The sequence below is a fragment of the Besnoitia besnoiti genome, chromosome I (genome assembly GCF_002563875.1).
Source record: "Besnoitia besnoiti strain Bb-Ger1 chromosome I, whole genome shotgun sequence".
Classification (NCBI taxonomy): domain Eukaryota; phylum Apicomplexa; class Conoidasida; order Eucoccidiorida; family Sarcocystidae; genus Besnoitia; species Besnoitia besnoiti.
Window position 1 is genome coordinate 185747 of NC_042356.1, and position 13642 is coordinate 199388.

The 13642-nt window shown below is 54.7% G+C and overlaps 2 protein-coding genes across 2 annotated transcripts; one reads left to right on the forward strand and one right to left on the reverse strand.

The window, feature by feature from the left end:
- Positions 1-1938: 1938 nt before the first annotated feature.
- BESB_000230 (putative aminotransferase) lies at positions 1939-6040 on the reverse strand (the record flags this gene model as incomplete). Its single annotated transcript, XM_029358778.1, has 8 exons — positions 1939-2165; positions 2592-2973; positions 3364-3462; positions 3616-3762; positions 3990-4132; positions 4559-4868; positions 5384-5536; positions 5744-6040. The coding sequence occupies 8 exons, from the start codon at positions 6038-6040 to the stop codon at positions 1939-1941; spliced, it is 1758 nt and encodes a 585-aa protein (XP_029221690.1).
- A 2833-nt stretch (positions 6041-8873) lies between these two features.
- Positions 8874-13430, forward strand: BESB_000240 (uncharacterized protein; the record flags this gene model as incomplete). The annotated part of the gene is made up of 6 exons (XM_029358779.1): positions 8874-10278; positions 10871-11028; positions 11596-11690; positions 12023-12260; positions 12798-12891; positions 13354-13430. The coding sequence occupies 6 exons, from the start codon at positions 8874-8876 to the stop codon at positions 13428-13430; spliced, it is 2067 nt and encodes a 688-aa protein (XP_029221691.1).
- Positions 13431-13642: the final 212 nt, after the last annotated feature.

Genomic DNA, 13642 nt, shown 5'->3' on the forward strand with positions numbered 1-13642 from the left:
GGGCCCTTCGCGAGCCTTGGAGCTACGCCCCGAGCTTGGGGCAGCACGCGGGCCTTGAGGTCGTGCTTTACCGGCGTATTAGCAACTCACCGTGTCTGATCTATGATGCAATTTCGTGTTTCAATTGCTGAGGCCAGACCAGACGGGCAGGGAAAACCGTGGGGGGGGGGGGGGGGGGGGGGGGGGGAGGGGGTGGGGAGGACGGGCGGGGAAGGGACCGGCGGCTGCGGCAGCTGTTGAGCGGTAACTTTGAATGACTCTGTCATCGATTCTGGCTCGCAGTGAGTGTCTTCTTTACAGACGGGTATGCTTCCAGGCGTGGAGCGAGCTGGCTCACTTGGACTTGCACCTCTGTAGTAACCGGTGCGAGGCGGGGCCCGCCGCCGGCCTGACCATGTTTACACTGTGAGTAGACTCAAAAGAGAACGTGCGCCCATGCAGTTGTGCTATTTAATACAGAAGAGAGAGGCGTACCCTCTTCGATGCAGAAGCCAGCAGAGCTAGGAAAAAGGCCCGCCTACACGTGGGTGCCCACCTCGTAGTGCAGAAGCGTATGAGAGAGATGTTCTTCCTGCGCAGCCGTTGGAAATTTGCTTTACCGCCACCTCTGCACCTAACTCGCTCAAATTATATCAGATATAGAGTGGGCTGTCCCCTGGTATTTGGTAGGCTGACAGCTTATCACAAATGGCGCCATGCAGCTGAAAAGTTCCTCTTGGCACGCTTCTGCGAGATCACTCTCGTACGCTCCCAAACCTCATGGCGTGGCCATTGCAACCCACGTGAAACAAGAAACCAGAGGACAGCGCAATTTGCAATGCAGTGAGCAGTCGAGGGCTACTTTCTGCTGCGGACGCACTGCTGGTTCCTCTGTAGTGCCCACGTAGACAGTCAACGTCATCTGTACGACGTCGCAACAGCTGAAGTCTAAAACCTCGTCCACCGGGAGTGGCCCAGTAAGTTCTACACATTCGTGCATCAGAGAAACTTCCTTGCACGGGCCACGGTAATGCTGCGGCTCACGACCATGCTCTCGACATCATAGGAAAAGTAACGTCCCGGCTCTAACACCAGGCATTCAACGCCCACCTCGTTCGTTTTAAATTCAGCAAAGCAAATCTGCTGCCGAAGTTCCGTATATATCGGTGCTGACGTCTCGGGATTCTACTTGCCGAAAAACTGTTCGACAAGTGAACGTAATGGTTACTACGAGTGACGCAGGTAACAGAGCACATGATGCCTGAAAATACTCGCTGGTCATAAACCTGTACACATATGCAGGAGTTACGACACTGTTCAGGCACCATCACGGCATGCTCCCACCTCTTTCCCACCAGTATCGACTCTTTCTCTCATGAGGCAACCTCCCCGCCGCTGGGCATTATTTGACAATAGCATCACCTCGTTGAGATTCCCACAAGACTAAAATTCGATACAAAACAGGGACAAACAGGAAACGAAACGCGAGCAAAAGCTGCGGAAAAAAACCTGTATAACAGAACGCTTGAGAGAGTATTTCTCAATGATATTGCCGGGACCGAAGTTGCCAACGTAAGAACAAATGTTCAATCACGCACACCAAAATATACAAAGATTTGGAATGTCGCAAATGTGGTCCCGGTCCGTTCAGCACTTCATACGATGCGAATGTTCTATATTCCTTCGGGCTGGTGTCCTCATCATACACGTCTTGCTTGCGAATGGATGTACACGTTTTTGCGCCTCTAGTGGCAAGGCAGGAACCCAAGACGTTTAGCATATCCCGTGCAGACTATGGCGAAAAAAGATGTTGGATAACGCCAAATGCCAATTGCCACAGACAGCCAAACTGTCACTAATTTGGATCCAGAGGATGGCCTTGCACCGCTTATGATCACGATCATCGTCAATCCTCTAGGCGTGGCCTCTGATTTTTGCATTTTTGCTCTAACTCGCGCTTCACTCTGAATATTTCTTGACGAATGCTTTGTAGAAGTCTCTGAACTTCCCCAGCATATCAACGAGCAAATGCTCCTCGGGCAATATACAAATTCGAACATGGTATGTGCCTCGTCTTTGTCCGAATCCACTGCCTGGCACGGTTACAATTCCCGTTGCCTCCAAGAGTTCCAGGCAGAACAGAAGGTCTGGTTCTACACGCTGCCGTGTTGCTTCCCTGAAAGCGCCTGTGCCAAGAACAGCAGACCGCTTGTCGACGTATGAATGCACCGGCTCTGACGCAATAATCAACCAAGGGTAAGAGTATCCACCACCACCACCAAAGATGTGTGATTTGCCTCAAAAGCAACTCCGTTCTCCATAATCTCAAATTTTGGATAACGCGGAACTAGAGGGGAACAAGATAGCTCTCGGATGCACAGCCCCATGCAAAAAACCACCGTGCCCTCCCGGGTGGCAATAACAGGAAAGCTAAGACGCTGTGTCGTCACCCCCTGAGGTCTAGAGGCAATCCGCTATGTGTCCTGTTTTCTTTAAGCGACCTGATGAAAGATATAGCTGCAAACGATCCGTTGCCAATCCATCCGCGAATCAGTACTGTGGGATGCAGTCACTCCCGAGCTCAAGTCTATGATCCTGCGTTATACACTAACCTGGCGGCATGACAAACTGTGGGAAACCGAAGACGGAGCCGGCGATTGGCTGACAGCAGACTCCATCGATTTTGTTCAGCTCGTCGTGGACAAGTTTGGCCTTGGTCTTCATGGAATTGTAGATTGCTTGTCGCTCTCGCTGAAACTGTTCGTACGAAGCATCTCCCGGCTTTGGAGGCGAACAAATACACGCCATGGCTAACTGGCCAAGGGTGTTCCCGCACATGAACATGCTGACCAATTTATACATCTCCATGCGGACATCCTCATCAACAGTGTCCACGTGTACCATGCCTCCTCTAAGTCCGCACTCTCCAACGAGGCCCTTGCTGCTGCTGTGAAAACTGAAGACTGAGACGCTGGCCTCCATTTGGTGCAGCACCTAAAAAGGAGGCATTGTTGGGGGAACCCAGCCACCACAAGACCGCATACACCAGTGATTAGAGCTGGTGCTACCTCCGTCCTGTGAAAGCGCAAGAAGCGTCGCGGGCGGGCACGCGACGTATTTGTTAACCAAATAAGTTCCATCGTTGTTGATATTTCATTGACATGTTAACATGAATAATCGAGAGAAGATATCTTCGTTCGCTTGGACACCACTTCTATCCGAAGGTGAGAAGGCCGGAACTAAGAGTTTGAAGGACAGATACGCTCTACCACACTCAAAATTCGGCGAACACATTGGCTGGCCTGCAAAGAGCGGAAACCACTTCTGACGTAACGCGTTCTATACTATGTGGTACGCTGTGCAAGAAACACATCAGAACCGTACCTTTCTGACGGAAATAAACGGGAGGCCACAGTACACGTTGTCCTGGTAGACTTCGTCTGCCAAGAGAACCAAACGTTCTCTTCTGCAGAGATCAATTACCTGCAAACATTCCCATTTGTTTTCAACAATTGTCATCCTTTTAGCACGTTCTGCTGCTCAAACCGAACGAGACAAGGGGTAGAGGCTGGATGCACCTTGAGCACAGCCCTGCCCATAGGGGCCCTGTTCGGTCAATCGAAAAACCTGACTTACTTGTCGGATCTCTTCTTCGGTCAGAACTGTGCCGGTCGGATTGCCAGGATTAATGAGAACAAGCCCTCTAACGCAGATGCCTCTGTCTTTTGCGTTCTCCATTGCTTCCTCAATCGACTGAATCGAGAGAGACCACCCTGTTTCTTCCTGAAAAAATAGCACACGAATCTACGCTTCGCCTAATGCATGTGTGTACTCACATCTCGGACGGTACTGAGAAGTGTCTACAGTGAAATGTCGGGAGCGGAGAACTCACACAGTGGAGGATACATTCAATTCGGAAAGCGCACGTATCTTGCGGTACTCGATGGACTGAAAAAGAAACAGGAGGCCACGTATGCTCGGACAATTGTCCTGAATCAACAGCCTCTTACTTCCAGAAAATATGGGAGAGCGAGGCCACCCATACGAATGACTAGACCGGCGTATAGAGGGTACTGTGGCACTGGTATCAAAACTCCATCGTTTGTTTGGCGCAAGAGGAGTTCCAGAGCAAGGCGAATTGCCGACGAGGCGCCTGGAAAAACAATACACGTCACAGGCGAAAGATCGTCTTGGCGCCCATATGTGCAAGAGTAGCCTTCGAAACTACCAAGTTCTGCGCTACGATTGATTGCAGAGAGCACGACACTGTACAACTGCACAAATATAATCGGAAGATATGCAACGCGCCTGTGTGCAGACCACCAGGACCAGTCGAGACCTACAGCAACAGTCCGTCTAAGCGTAACACCAAACTCCAGATCCAGAAGCCACTATTTAAGAGGAACGATCTGGATTACATCACGAAACGATGCTCTATCATGGAACTACCGACACACTAGCACATCGCAGCGGTAACCCCAACTCATTTCTTGGCACGCTCGCAGTCATGGTCCACTACCCGTCCCCAAGAATCCGGCAACGCGCCGTGTGGGGAGTCAAGTTGTTGTTCTCAACGTACCGTCGGTAAGGAATATATTGTCCGGGTTGGTGGGAATGCCATCTCTCCGCTCCATCCAAGCGGCGATGTCTTGACGAAACAAGGGGAGCCCTTGGGAGTGCGTATACGCGCCTATCGATCCCATGGCCCGCATGTAACGCCAACTCTTCTCCATGACGTCGTCGGGAAACCACGGAGATGCGGCAGCTGCGATACCACGCTCCTCCGCAGACAACGACTCTGTCACGTCTGGTTCACTTTCATTGGCGGCCAAATGGTTGTATCCAAGAGGAACACCCATCAAGGGAGGATACATGACACAAGCCATGACCTGAGAATAACGCAAACAGGGATGCACATTGTGTCGTCTAGTACACTTGCATTCTCGAACGATGTAGGCATACAACTACTACAGGTAGAAGTACCGTAAACAAAGGTTGAAAGGACACCGCGACATATGGATGGATAGTTTCTGAAGATGCCCGCGGTCAACACATTACTCAGAAGTCAGGCCTCCAACAGTGCAGCGCAAGGCTGTAGTAGATGTGTGATCTATGTCTGAATGAGTGAAAACGATTCAGTTAGAGCGTTTTTATGGCTCTTCACACAAGGCGATACACGGTTAATCCGACTTCCAGCTCCCGTTGGCACAGAAAAAGCGGGGACAATGCGGACCCGCATTCAGGCTCGTGATGTTGCAATACTGCATGTACTAAAGTAAAAGTAAAACTGACTGCCTCCTATATGACTGCCAGAGCGCACTGCGGGTAAACGGTGCGATTAGATCTACCTCTCGAGCTCTAACATCAAGTCAGTCTCCGCAGTAGGAGATCACGAGGGACTCACCTTCCTATAGTACGAAATCGGAAGCTGGCCCAATCCTTGTGGATCTCCCGTGTTGACGTGGATCAATTTCTTGAAAGGGAACGAGTTCGGCTCCGTTTTGAGTCCCTTTTGTAACTGGAGGGCTCGGCGCACAATGGGACCTCTGACTGCATACTGTAGAGAAGACAAGAAGAACAATCTTTGAGGCAGGAGATTGAGTGCCTGTTTCTTGCGGCATTCCCTTCTTCCTCTTCCCGTCCACCTTGCAAGCGCTTGTCACCTCTTCCGGATGCATGCTGCACATGGCGTCAAACTGTACGACATTGCCCCCCACTAGTATACAGTACGACTGAGATGTGTGCCATTGCAGCGGCAACCCACCTTGCAATCGACTATGCGCTTCGAAAGAGAAAGCAAAGTTAAAGTTGGCTGAGGGCTGCGGCGTCCTCCATTCTCTGCTTCTTTCTCTTCGATACTCCCCCGACCGTCAATATGTTCATCCTTCACTAGCCCGTCAGGACAGCCGCCGGAAACGGTCCCACAAGTTTTAGTTTCAGGCGGGGGCGACATAGTTGCCGGTGTCCTTGAACAACTGCGTGTCGGGGGTATCGACGATTCAGCAAGTGACCCTTTGAATTGCTGCTGGGAATGCGAGGCGATAGCAGACACATCGGCCATTATTGCCTTTCTAGGAAATAGAACAGAGAAGAAACTGATGCCACTACAACTGTAACGTGGTTCGACCTGCCAAAGGATGGTTTTCCTATCACCATCGGTGCACAAGCGAACTCAAACTTGCAGGCGTAACAGTGTTTCGACAAGACGCTTCACGGCACGCCAAGGAAGACAATCTATGAGACAAAAAAGAGACTCACAAAACATTGATTGTCGAGAACAATAGGGTCAAATGCGACGCGGACCCAAAAAAAGAAAGCGCCGCGTACGGCAGCGGGTATTGCCGAGTGCAAACTCATCCAGGAGAGTGATATCCGAATGTCAGGGCCCCGCAACTCGTTGAAACACCCGCAAGAGCGGGGAAAAACTCGCCACGTGTATCAGTGGGCTGCCGGGACTGTTCACAGACACCCTCTCCACAAAGCGGAGAACAGGCAATTAGAACACTGTCCGGCTGGAGACCAGGAGGATGTGCAACAGCTGTTAAAACCCGGTTCAGCAGCGAAGCACGTTTTCCGGCGCTCTCGGCGGGAGCTACTAGTTTCCAACTGTGCTCACACCACCTATGAGCTTAAAGCTAGAGCGGATAGTAATTTTCTAATGCCAGCTGATGAAGCCAGGCAGACACATTAAGAACCTAATGTCTCCTTGTTCGCAAAGGCACTGCATGAATGACCACGATCCGGCCGAGCGAACATCTTCCCACCGGTAGTGTCCGGAGCAGATTCCACTAGCCATTCTGTTTCACGGCATGTCATATTAAAGCAGGTCAGATATACAGCACACCTTTCCTGCGACACACGAGCAAACAGAATAAAGGGCCCGGCGGGACAGGGATTCACTATTGGTCCTGAAATAAAGGATTCGGGGAGCTCTCATTGAAATGGAGGGTGTTCGCCTCTCCTATACTTGGGTCCGTGCCCATACACAGGCACTGATAGATTCTTGCTTTGCCTCTGCACGCACGCGTACTCAACTGAGAACTGAACCACCTGTACAGACTCTGCGCGGAACCGCAGCTCGCCAGACCCGTCTCTCGTACTTCGTCTGTAGTCTCCGGAGCCGCCCTATCCGCTACGTGCAGCAAGAAAATACACGTCGCAAGAGCGCGATTGTCGTGAGACGCGATTCGACTCACTTCCCTGTGTGACACCATTATAGTCCAACGATGCGACCTCAACATAATGGCAAATTCATCGTGTGTGGCAAGTCCCGGACCGCCTGAAGTGCGCACACAGGGGGTACCCATCCTTGGGACGATGCTCCCCAAATCGCGGTCACCGAGTCTCACCTTCGCCGACGGCGTAGCTGCCCGGGGCGACGGCGAAATTTAGTAACGTCGGAAAACAACACACTCGTTTCTGGAATGTTCCCCTTGTGTTAGTATTGGTATTATGGACGGATCAAGGGACGTCGACCCGATGACGCGTACCGCCGCGCTGTGGTATACATGTGCAAATGCATCGTGATGGCGGAGTTACTGTTTGCATAGATAAACCCACGGGTACCAGGTGTACCGTGTCAGTAGGCGCATTCGCATGCATTTCGTCTGAACGAACGAGACAGGAACGCCGATATATTTTTTTTCTCTGTTGGTGGCTGCGACTTCCGCAGCGGACGTTATAGCGACGTGAGTAATTGTATAGAGTAAGCTCGTACACGCGTTGCATGGTACCCAGCCTGAGAGGACGTGTGCGTCGTCTTTTTTGGATCTTTCAGTACCGGAATCAGTGACGGCATACAGAGGTCGGCTGGAGAATTTCATCTTCAAGATTCTGCACCTTCTGTCTTGCAAGCTGCAACACGCCGAAGCCGCCCTGCCGCGAGTGAGGCAGAGCAGAGGTCTTCTTCAGTTGTAGGGGAAGCCAGGGACACGACGGTGGCGCTGGAGATCGCATGCAGTGAAGCTGCGACGGGAGATTCTTTGTTCCATGAATTTGCGAAGGAGCGTCACCTTCGCTCTAGAACGCCTGAAGCCCACTTGGATTTTTATACGTTTATCAGTTTCTGAACTAGAAAGGGGTGAGAGACTAAGTTTCTATTTCGGTTGGACACTTTTCGCGCTGTTCTATGCATTTTTATGATGGGGATAACCGGGTGCACTGAGAGAATGAGACTTGCGCCGGGGATCAGGTGAAACTGTATCTACCATTCATGGCGGAAGGCTCCAGCGGATTCCCCTTTGGAAAGTACGAGCTGACGAGGAAGGATCACGGAGTTTCTGCAGCCCACGGCATTTTTTGACGGCACATGGGGGATCGGCTGGCGTTTTTCTATTTTAGCCGGTATTTTAAGGGCGAGTGGCCTTACCGCAGTCCCGTATGCAGCCTCATCGCAGCCGCTTTCTTCCTTTGTACAACGCTCTTACAGATCCACCCTGCTGGATCCCTCTTCAGTGAACCTTCCCTTTCCTCGAGGGCCGCGCTTCCCGTTTTTTCGGCTTGGTATTGAGCTCCCTTTCGCCTTTTCCGGACGGCCTTCCAGCCCCATCCACGATTGATACCGGAAGATACTTCCACTGGAAAGCAGGAAACAAACACATGGACAAGCGTGTCCCCAGAGGATACTCCCTAAGACTCTGAGGCCCTGAGTTTTGCGGCATCACGTTGCTGGGTACCGCCGGTTCTGTTGCGGCGCTGTTGCCGCCTTCCGGAGCGCGTATTTCTGCTTTCTGCATATTCCTCGTGAACCAAGTTTGGCCTTGAAACGTTGGAAGTGTTGACATCGAAGGCGTCTGGCTGTGGAGGATCGTACACGCGTGCCGAAGCGAACTGTTTTTCGGCTACACTTCAAAACTACTCCAAGCCGCTGAAGTAGGCGTTACACGTTCACGGCCATGGAGCAACCGGAGACAACATCTGCCCCTGGGACGTCCTTGACGTCAGAAGGAGCAGAGGCTCCACTGTCGGCGAGCGCGCCCTCGGTTTCTGCCACAGAGGGATCTACGCCGGCTTCGGACCTTGCGCAGACATCCATAGGGGCTCCAGTGTCTCTGTCCGCCCCACCTGCCGGCGGCTTACAAGCGGCGGAGACGTCGTCGGCTTCCGCAGCCGGTGTCCGCCCCCCTGGTTCTGACAAAGTAGATGCCTCGATGGACCCTGGAGCCGTCTCGTCCTCTTTTCCTCTTTTGGACGGCAGCATTCACGGGCTGGACTGCGCGCGCGGCGAGCTTCTTCTTACCGAGGCGGAAGCGCGAGCGCTGGAGGAACGCTTGGCGGCTGAGTGGACCAAACAGACGCCGCAGGAGGAGGGCAGTGAGGCGAGGGATCCCACCAGTTTTCGAACGCAGTGGCGTTTTCAGCCGGCTGTGGCGACGGAGGCGTTTCGGGGAGCAGGCGCCAAAAAGGCGCGCAAGGGCGCAGGCAGCTCATCGCGTCGCGGCCTGAACGCTCTCTCTGGGCTCCTCGAGAGCGCGGGGCTGAAGCTGGAGCCGACAGAGCTGAGCGCCTCGGGTCGACCTCAGCGTGCGTCGCGCTCCACTGCAGCAGCGGCTGCCGCTCCCTCCGGGACGAGTGCGGCCGCGGAGCAGCCTGCGTCGCAGTCTTCTCAGGCCGCGCCGCCTTCGTCTGCGTCGCAGGACGCTTCAAGCCGGCGCGGAGGAGGCGCGAAAGATCCGCAGACGGGCTCTCAGCAGGCCTGGGTGCCGTCTCCGTGGGTCTGCTGGATGCACGAAGTTCTCGTGGAGCTCTGCAAGCAGCCAGTCTGTTTGCCTTTCTTCCCGCGCGTCTCGCCTCGCGACGCACACTACCCGGAGCTTGCGCGGAAGGTGTATCCGGCCGTGCCTATCACGCTGGAGAGTGTCTTGGACCGCCTGGAGCGAAACGAATATACCTGCACCGAGGAGGTCTTCAACGACGTATACACAGTCTTCCTCTGCGCATTCCGGTACTACGAGCCGGGAAACCAGTACTGGATGATGGCCCAAGAGGCCTCGATCGTCTTCCAAGCTCTCACGCAGAACAAGCCGCTCTTGTCGTGCGACTTCGACGCCGCCGTCGCTGCCGCCGTCAACCCCTCCAGCGCGTCGGCCGCCGCGGGCGCCGCGGCAGCCAGCGCGAGAGCCGGCGTGGCTGTCCCCAGTCTTCCGCCAGCCTCTGCGAGTGCGCAGTCCACTCTGGGCAAGCAGACAGCGAGCCGAGCAGAGAGGAAGGGGAAGGGTGGACGAGAAGCTGGCAAAGCGGGAAAAGGCGCGGCGCGCGGAAGACCGGCACTGCAGGCTGCCGCAGGCACCCCAAACGGAGGTACGACGCGACTAAACACGCGACGCTTCTCTCACGTGAAGCTCCGACAGGAAACCGAAGGGAAACGAGAGCTCTCGGCAGAGAGGCAGCGACCGCTGCGGTGTGGGGGCTGTGTCCGGAGACGGCGAGTGCCCACCGACAGAACGCGACGCCTTGCCTCTCTGCCGCCTTGCGAACTCTCTGCGATCAAGGTCTTTGCAGGCAGCGGGATGAAGGAAAACTTTCCTCTGCCGATCGCACAGTGCGGGCTCAGTTTGCGCTCCCACATGATTCCAGAACGCTCTTCACCCTCTTGTGCTGACCGTAGATATGGCGTCTATATATAACACATAATACATATATATGATATTATATATATATATATATATATATATGTATATATATATATATTTGCACAGCAGTCTCCGCGGAGCGTGGATGGAAGGCTGGTTCTTTGCACACGCTCCGAGTCCTGCGTGCGGGTTCCCCCATATTTTTTCTTTACATTTTTCGCACACTCTGCGGCTTTTTGCCTCTTCCATGTGTGTGTCTGGGTGGCGGCTTTTCTTGGTGCCTGCAAATCTTCAGTTTCTGCATCTGTCTTCTCGTTCAGACTGGGGATCCGCGGATGCAGCGACGGCAGTGCCCGGCGCGCCTGCGCTTCCACCGGGTGCCGGAGTGTCCGCGGCCGCGATGGGCGTCGTGACGGCGCAAGAGCGCGAGGCTTTCCAACAAATCCTTGGGCAGCTGGACATGGAAGTGCACCTAGAGGTAGGAAATCGCCGAAGACGCGGGCTCTTCGGCTGTGCCGTCTGCCGCTCGACATTGTCTTTGGGAGCCGGACCCCCCCCCGTCTCTGCATTCCCTACTCGTGGTTCACGTCGCAGACGCACGTTAAGTCGAGCTTCTCGAGGGCGAGCGGCACAAGGACGGCGTTCCTGGGGTTCCGCGCGACTTCACGAATGACACGAGGACGTCAGGCAGCGAGGCGTCTAAGTATAGGCGTGTGATTGCGATTTCTGCCCAAGCAGAGATTGGTGTATCCGCGTGGCTTCCAGCGGCGGACAGCGTTGCAGAAGACGCTGACAGTGTGCTGCCGTGTATCGTCCCGTGCGCCTTTAGCGGCTGACTGCTACGGAGGGAGAATACGCTTGCAGAGGCGTTGTGTCTGGCAGCGATTGCTGGGCCTATATTCTATGCAGGACACGCTCCTTCGTGAATTATGGCGAGGAACTAAGGGGGACAGGACCGCGTGGACTTCTGGCTTGTCGGCTCAAGCGATGTGTCCGTCCCATCAGCTGCATTCTGCCAGTCGCGTCTGTTTTCTTGTGTCCGCAGCTGTACAGCGTCTTCAAAGATCGCGCGATGTGGCTCTCGTTCGGTACCGGAGAAGTAGAACTCGACGACGCTAGTACTGCGCCAGTGGTTTTCCGGTGGGTTCCCTGCCTCGCCCATTTCTCTCCACGTCTCTTTGGAGCCACGTGCAGCGTCCGTTCACGTGAATTCTTGCGCGTGCTGCTTATTCCTTCTTGCTTCAGCTGCCAGAAACAGCCGACGACGTTACGCCGTAGATCGCTGGCGGCCTCGTCCACTGAAGTCGCAGCTGCCTTCCTCTCTGCCTGGCCGTGGCCTTCGGCCTACCAGCAGCTGGACTTCGAAGCTTATCATTTCTCTGCGTGTTCCCTTCATCGCCTCTCCGCAGAGTCCTCGTTTTGCCCGCCGTCGCGACCCATCGCCCTCAACTTCTTTTTCTCTTTTTTTTCAGGGAAATGGTTGCGTGGTGCCGCGGCCGTCTAGCGGAGCAGCAGCAGCGGCAAGCTGCTGCTGCCTCGCAGCATCCTCATGCGCCAAACGCACCGCCACCCGCAGGGCACTCAGCCCCCGCAGCGCCGGTGATGGGACCGGGTTCTGGGATCCGGGCGGCGTATGCCGGCATCCCTCTGGGCGCGAGTGACCCCGCGGGTGGGTCTCTGCACCCTGCCGCAACAAAGAGGCCGGCAACGGTAAGACGCCGCGTTTGGAACTCTCTTGACACCTGCGATGGAGTCTGACCGCCTGACGCGGGCCCCCCGCAGGTGCCAAGGGAGTGAGCTGCCTCTCTGCTGGCGAAGCGCCGAGGAGCTTCCCCCCGCCTGTCTCCTCAGGCGTCAACGGTGCGACCCCTGGTGTGCTTTCATTTTCATACGCACATTCGCTATTGCATTCCTGTGAATATGTCTGTCTTTTGCGCGTATGGTCTTATATGAGAAAGACAGACCTTTTTCGCACAGGCACGTTCGTTTATCCTTATTTCTCGAGGAGGTGTCAGACGCCAGTGACGCGCGAGAGAGGGAGTGTTTGCGAATCCAGAATGAGGCCCGCGTTCGGGGGAACCGCTCGCGCTGTGCAGGAGCAGGATTCGCATCAACGCAGAGTTAAAGGCGAGGCAGGGTTTGGCTGTTGGACGTCCTTTCTGTGCTGCTGTCTTTTTCCCGTGACGTGCGTCTCCTTCCACGGTCTTCTTGCATTCTTCGCCGCCTGCGTGTGTGGGTTGGCTGCAGAACGGCGACGCGGGAGCTCCGGCGCCCTCTCCGTCTCCCTCCAAGAAACTCCGAAGCTCGCTCGCAGACAGCGCGAGCTCGAGCTCGTCAGACGGTGAGGTCTCACTTCCGTCTCGAAACGCGTCTAGGCGCGTGACTTTCCGATGCAGTCTTCACTGCCTGTGGACCCGAGCCAGCTGCGGACTCCACTGGAGAAGCGGCGGCCGGCTTGTCTCTGCGCTTTCTGTGTCTCATTGTGTCTTTTGTTCCCTTGCGCCACGCCGTCGCGGTGGCCTCTTGCTCTGGAAGGATCTCGACAGGCCGGCTGCTGAAGGAGACTGACTCGACGTCGTCGATGCTCCTCCCATATTTTGTCTGCTTCAGGCTGGGATGTCATTAAATACATATGCGTGCATGTGTGTATTCGTACAACGACGCCGCCCGCGGATCTGACAGTGGCTGTATATAAGCAGATTTATGTGTATATACAGGGATGCGTGACCAGATTTGAGCGAACTTAGCGCTTCCGAGAGCGTCCGCTTTCTGTGTACCACTGGTGATCTTTGGTGGTTGTTAGCTCCCAGCCTGGATTCATCGACGCTGCTGTCCCTACCCCCCTCTGTGCCTGCAGACGCGAGCGACGACGACTATTGAGCCTTCAGAGGCGTGTGCGAGCCCCTCCTGTCCGCTGAGCTTCCCGATGTTTCGGGGTTGGTTGTCAGCGAGTGCGTCGACTTGAAGCTCAGCGTGTTGTGGTGCGATGCTGGGGGAGAGAGCGAGGCAGCATAAACGTGCATCTATCTTCTCCTCTGCGCTTTGCTGCCGTTCTAAGGGGATAGATAAGGGGTATCGAGCTCGTCACCGTT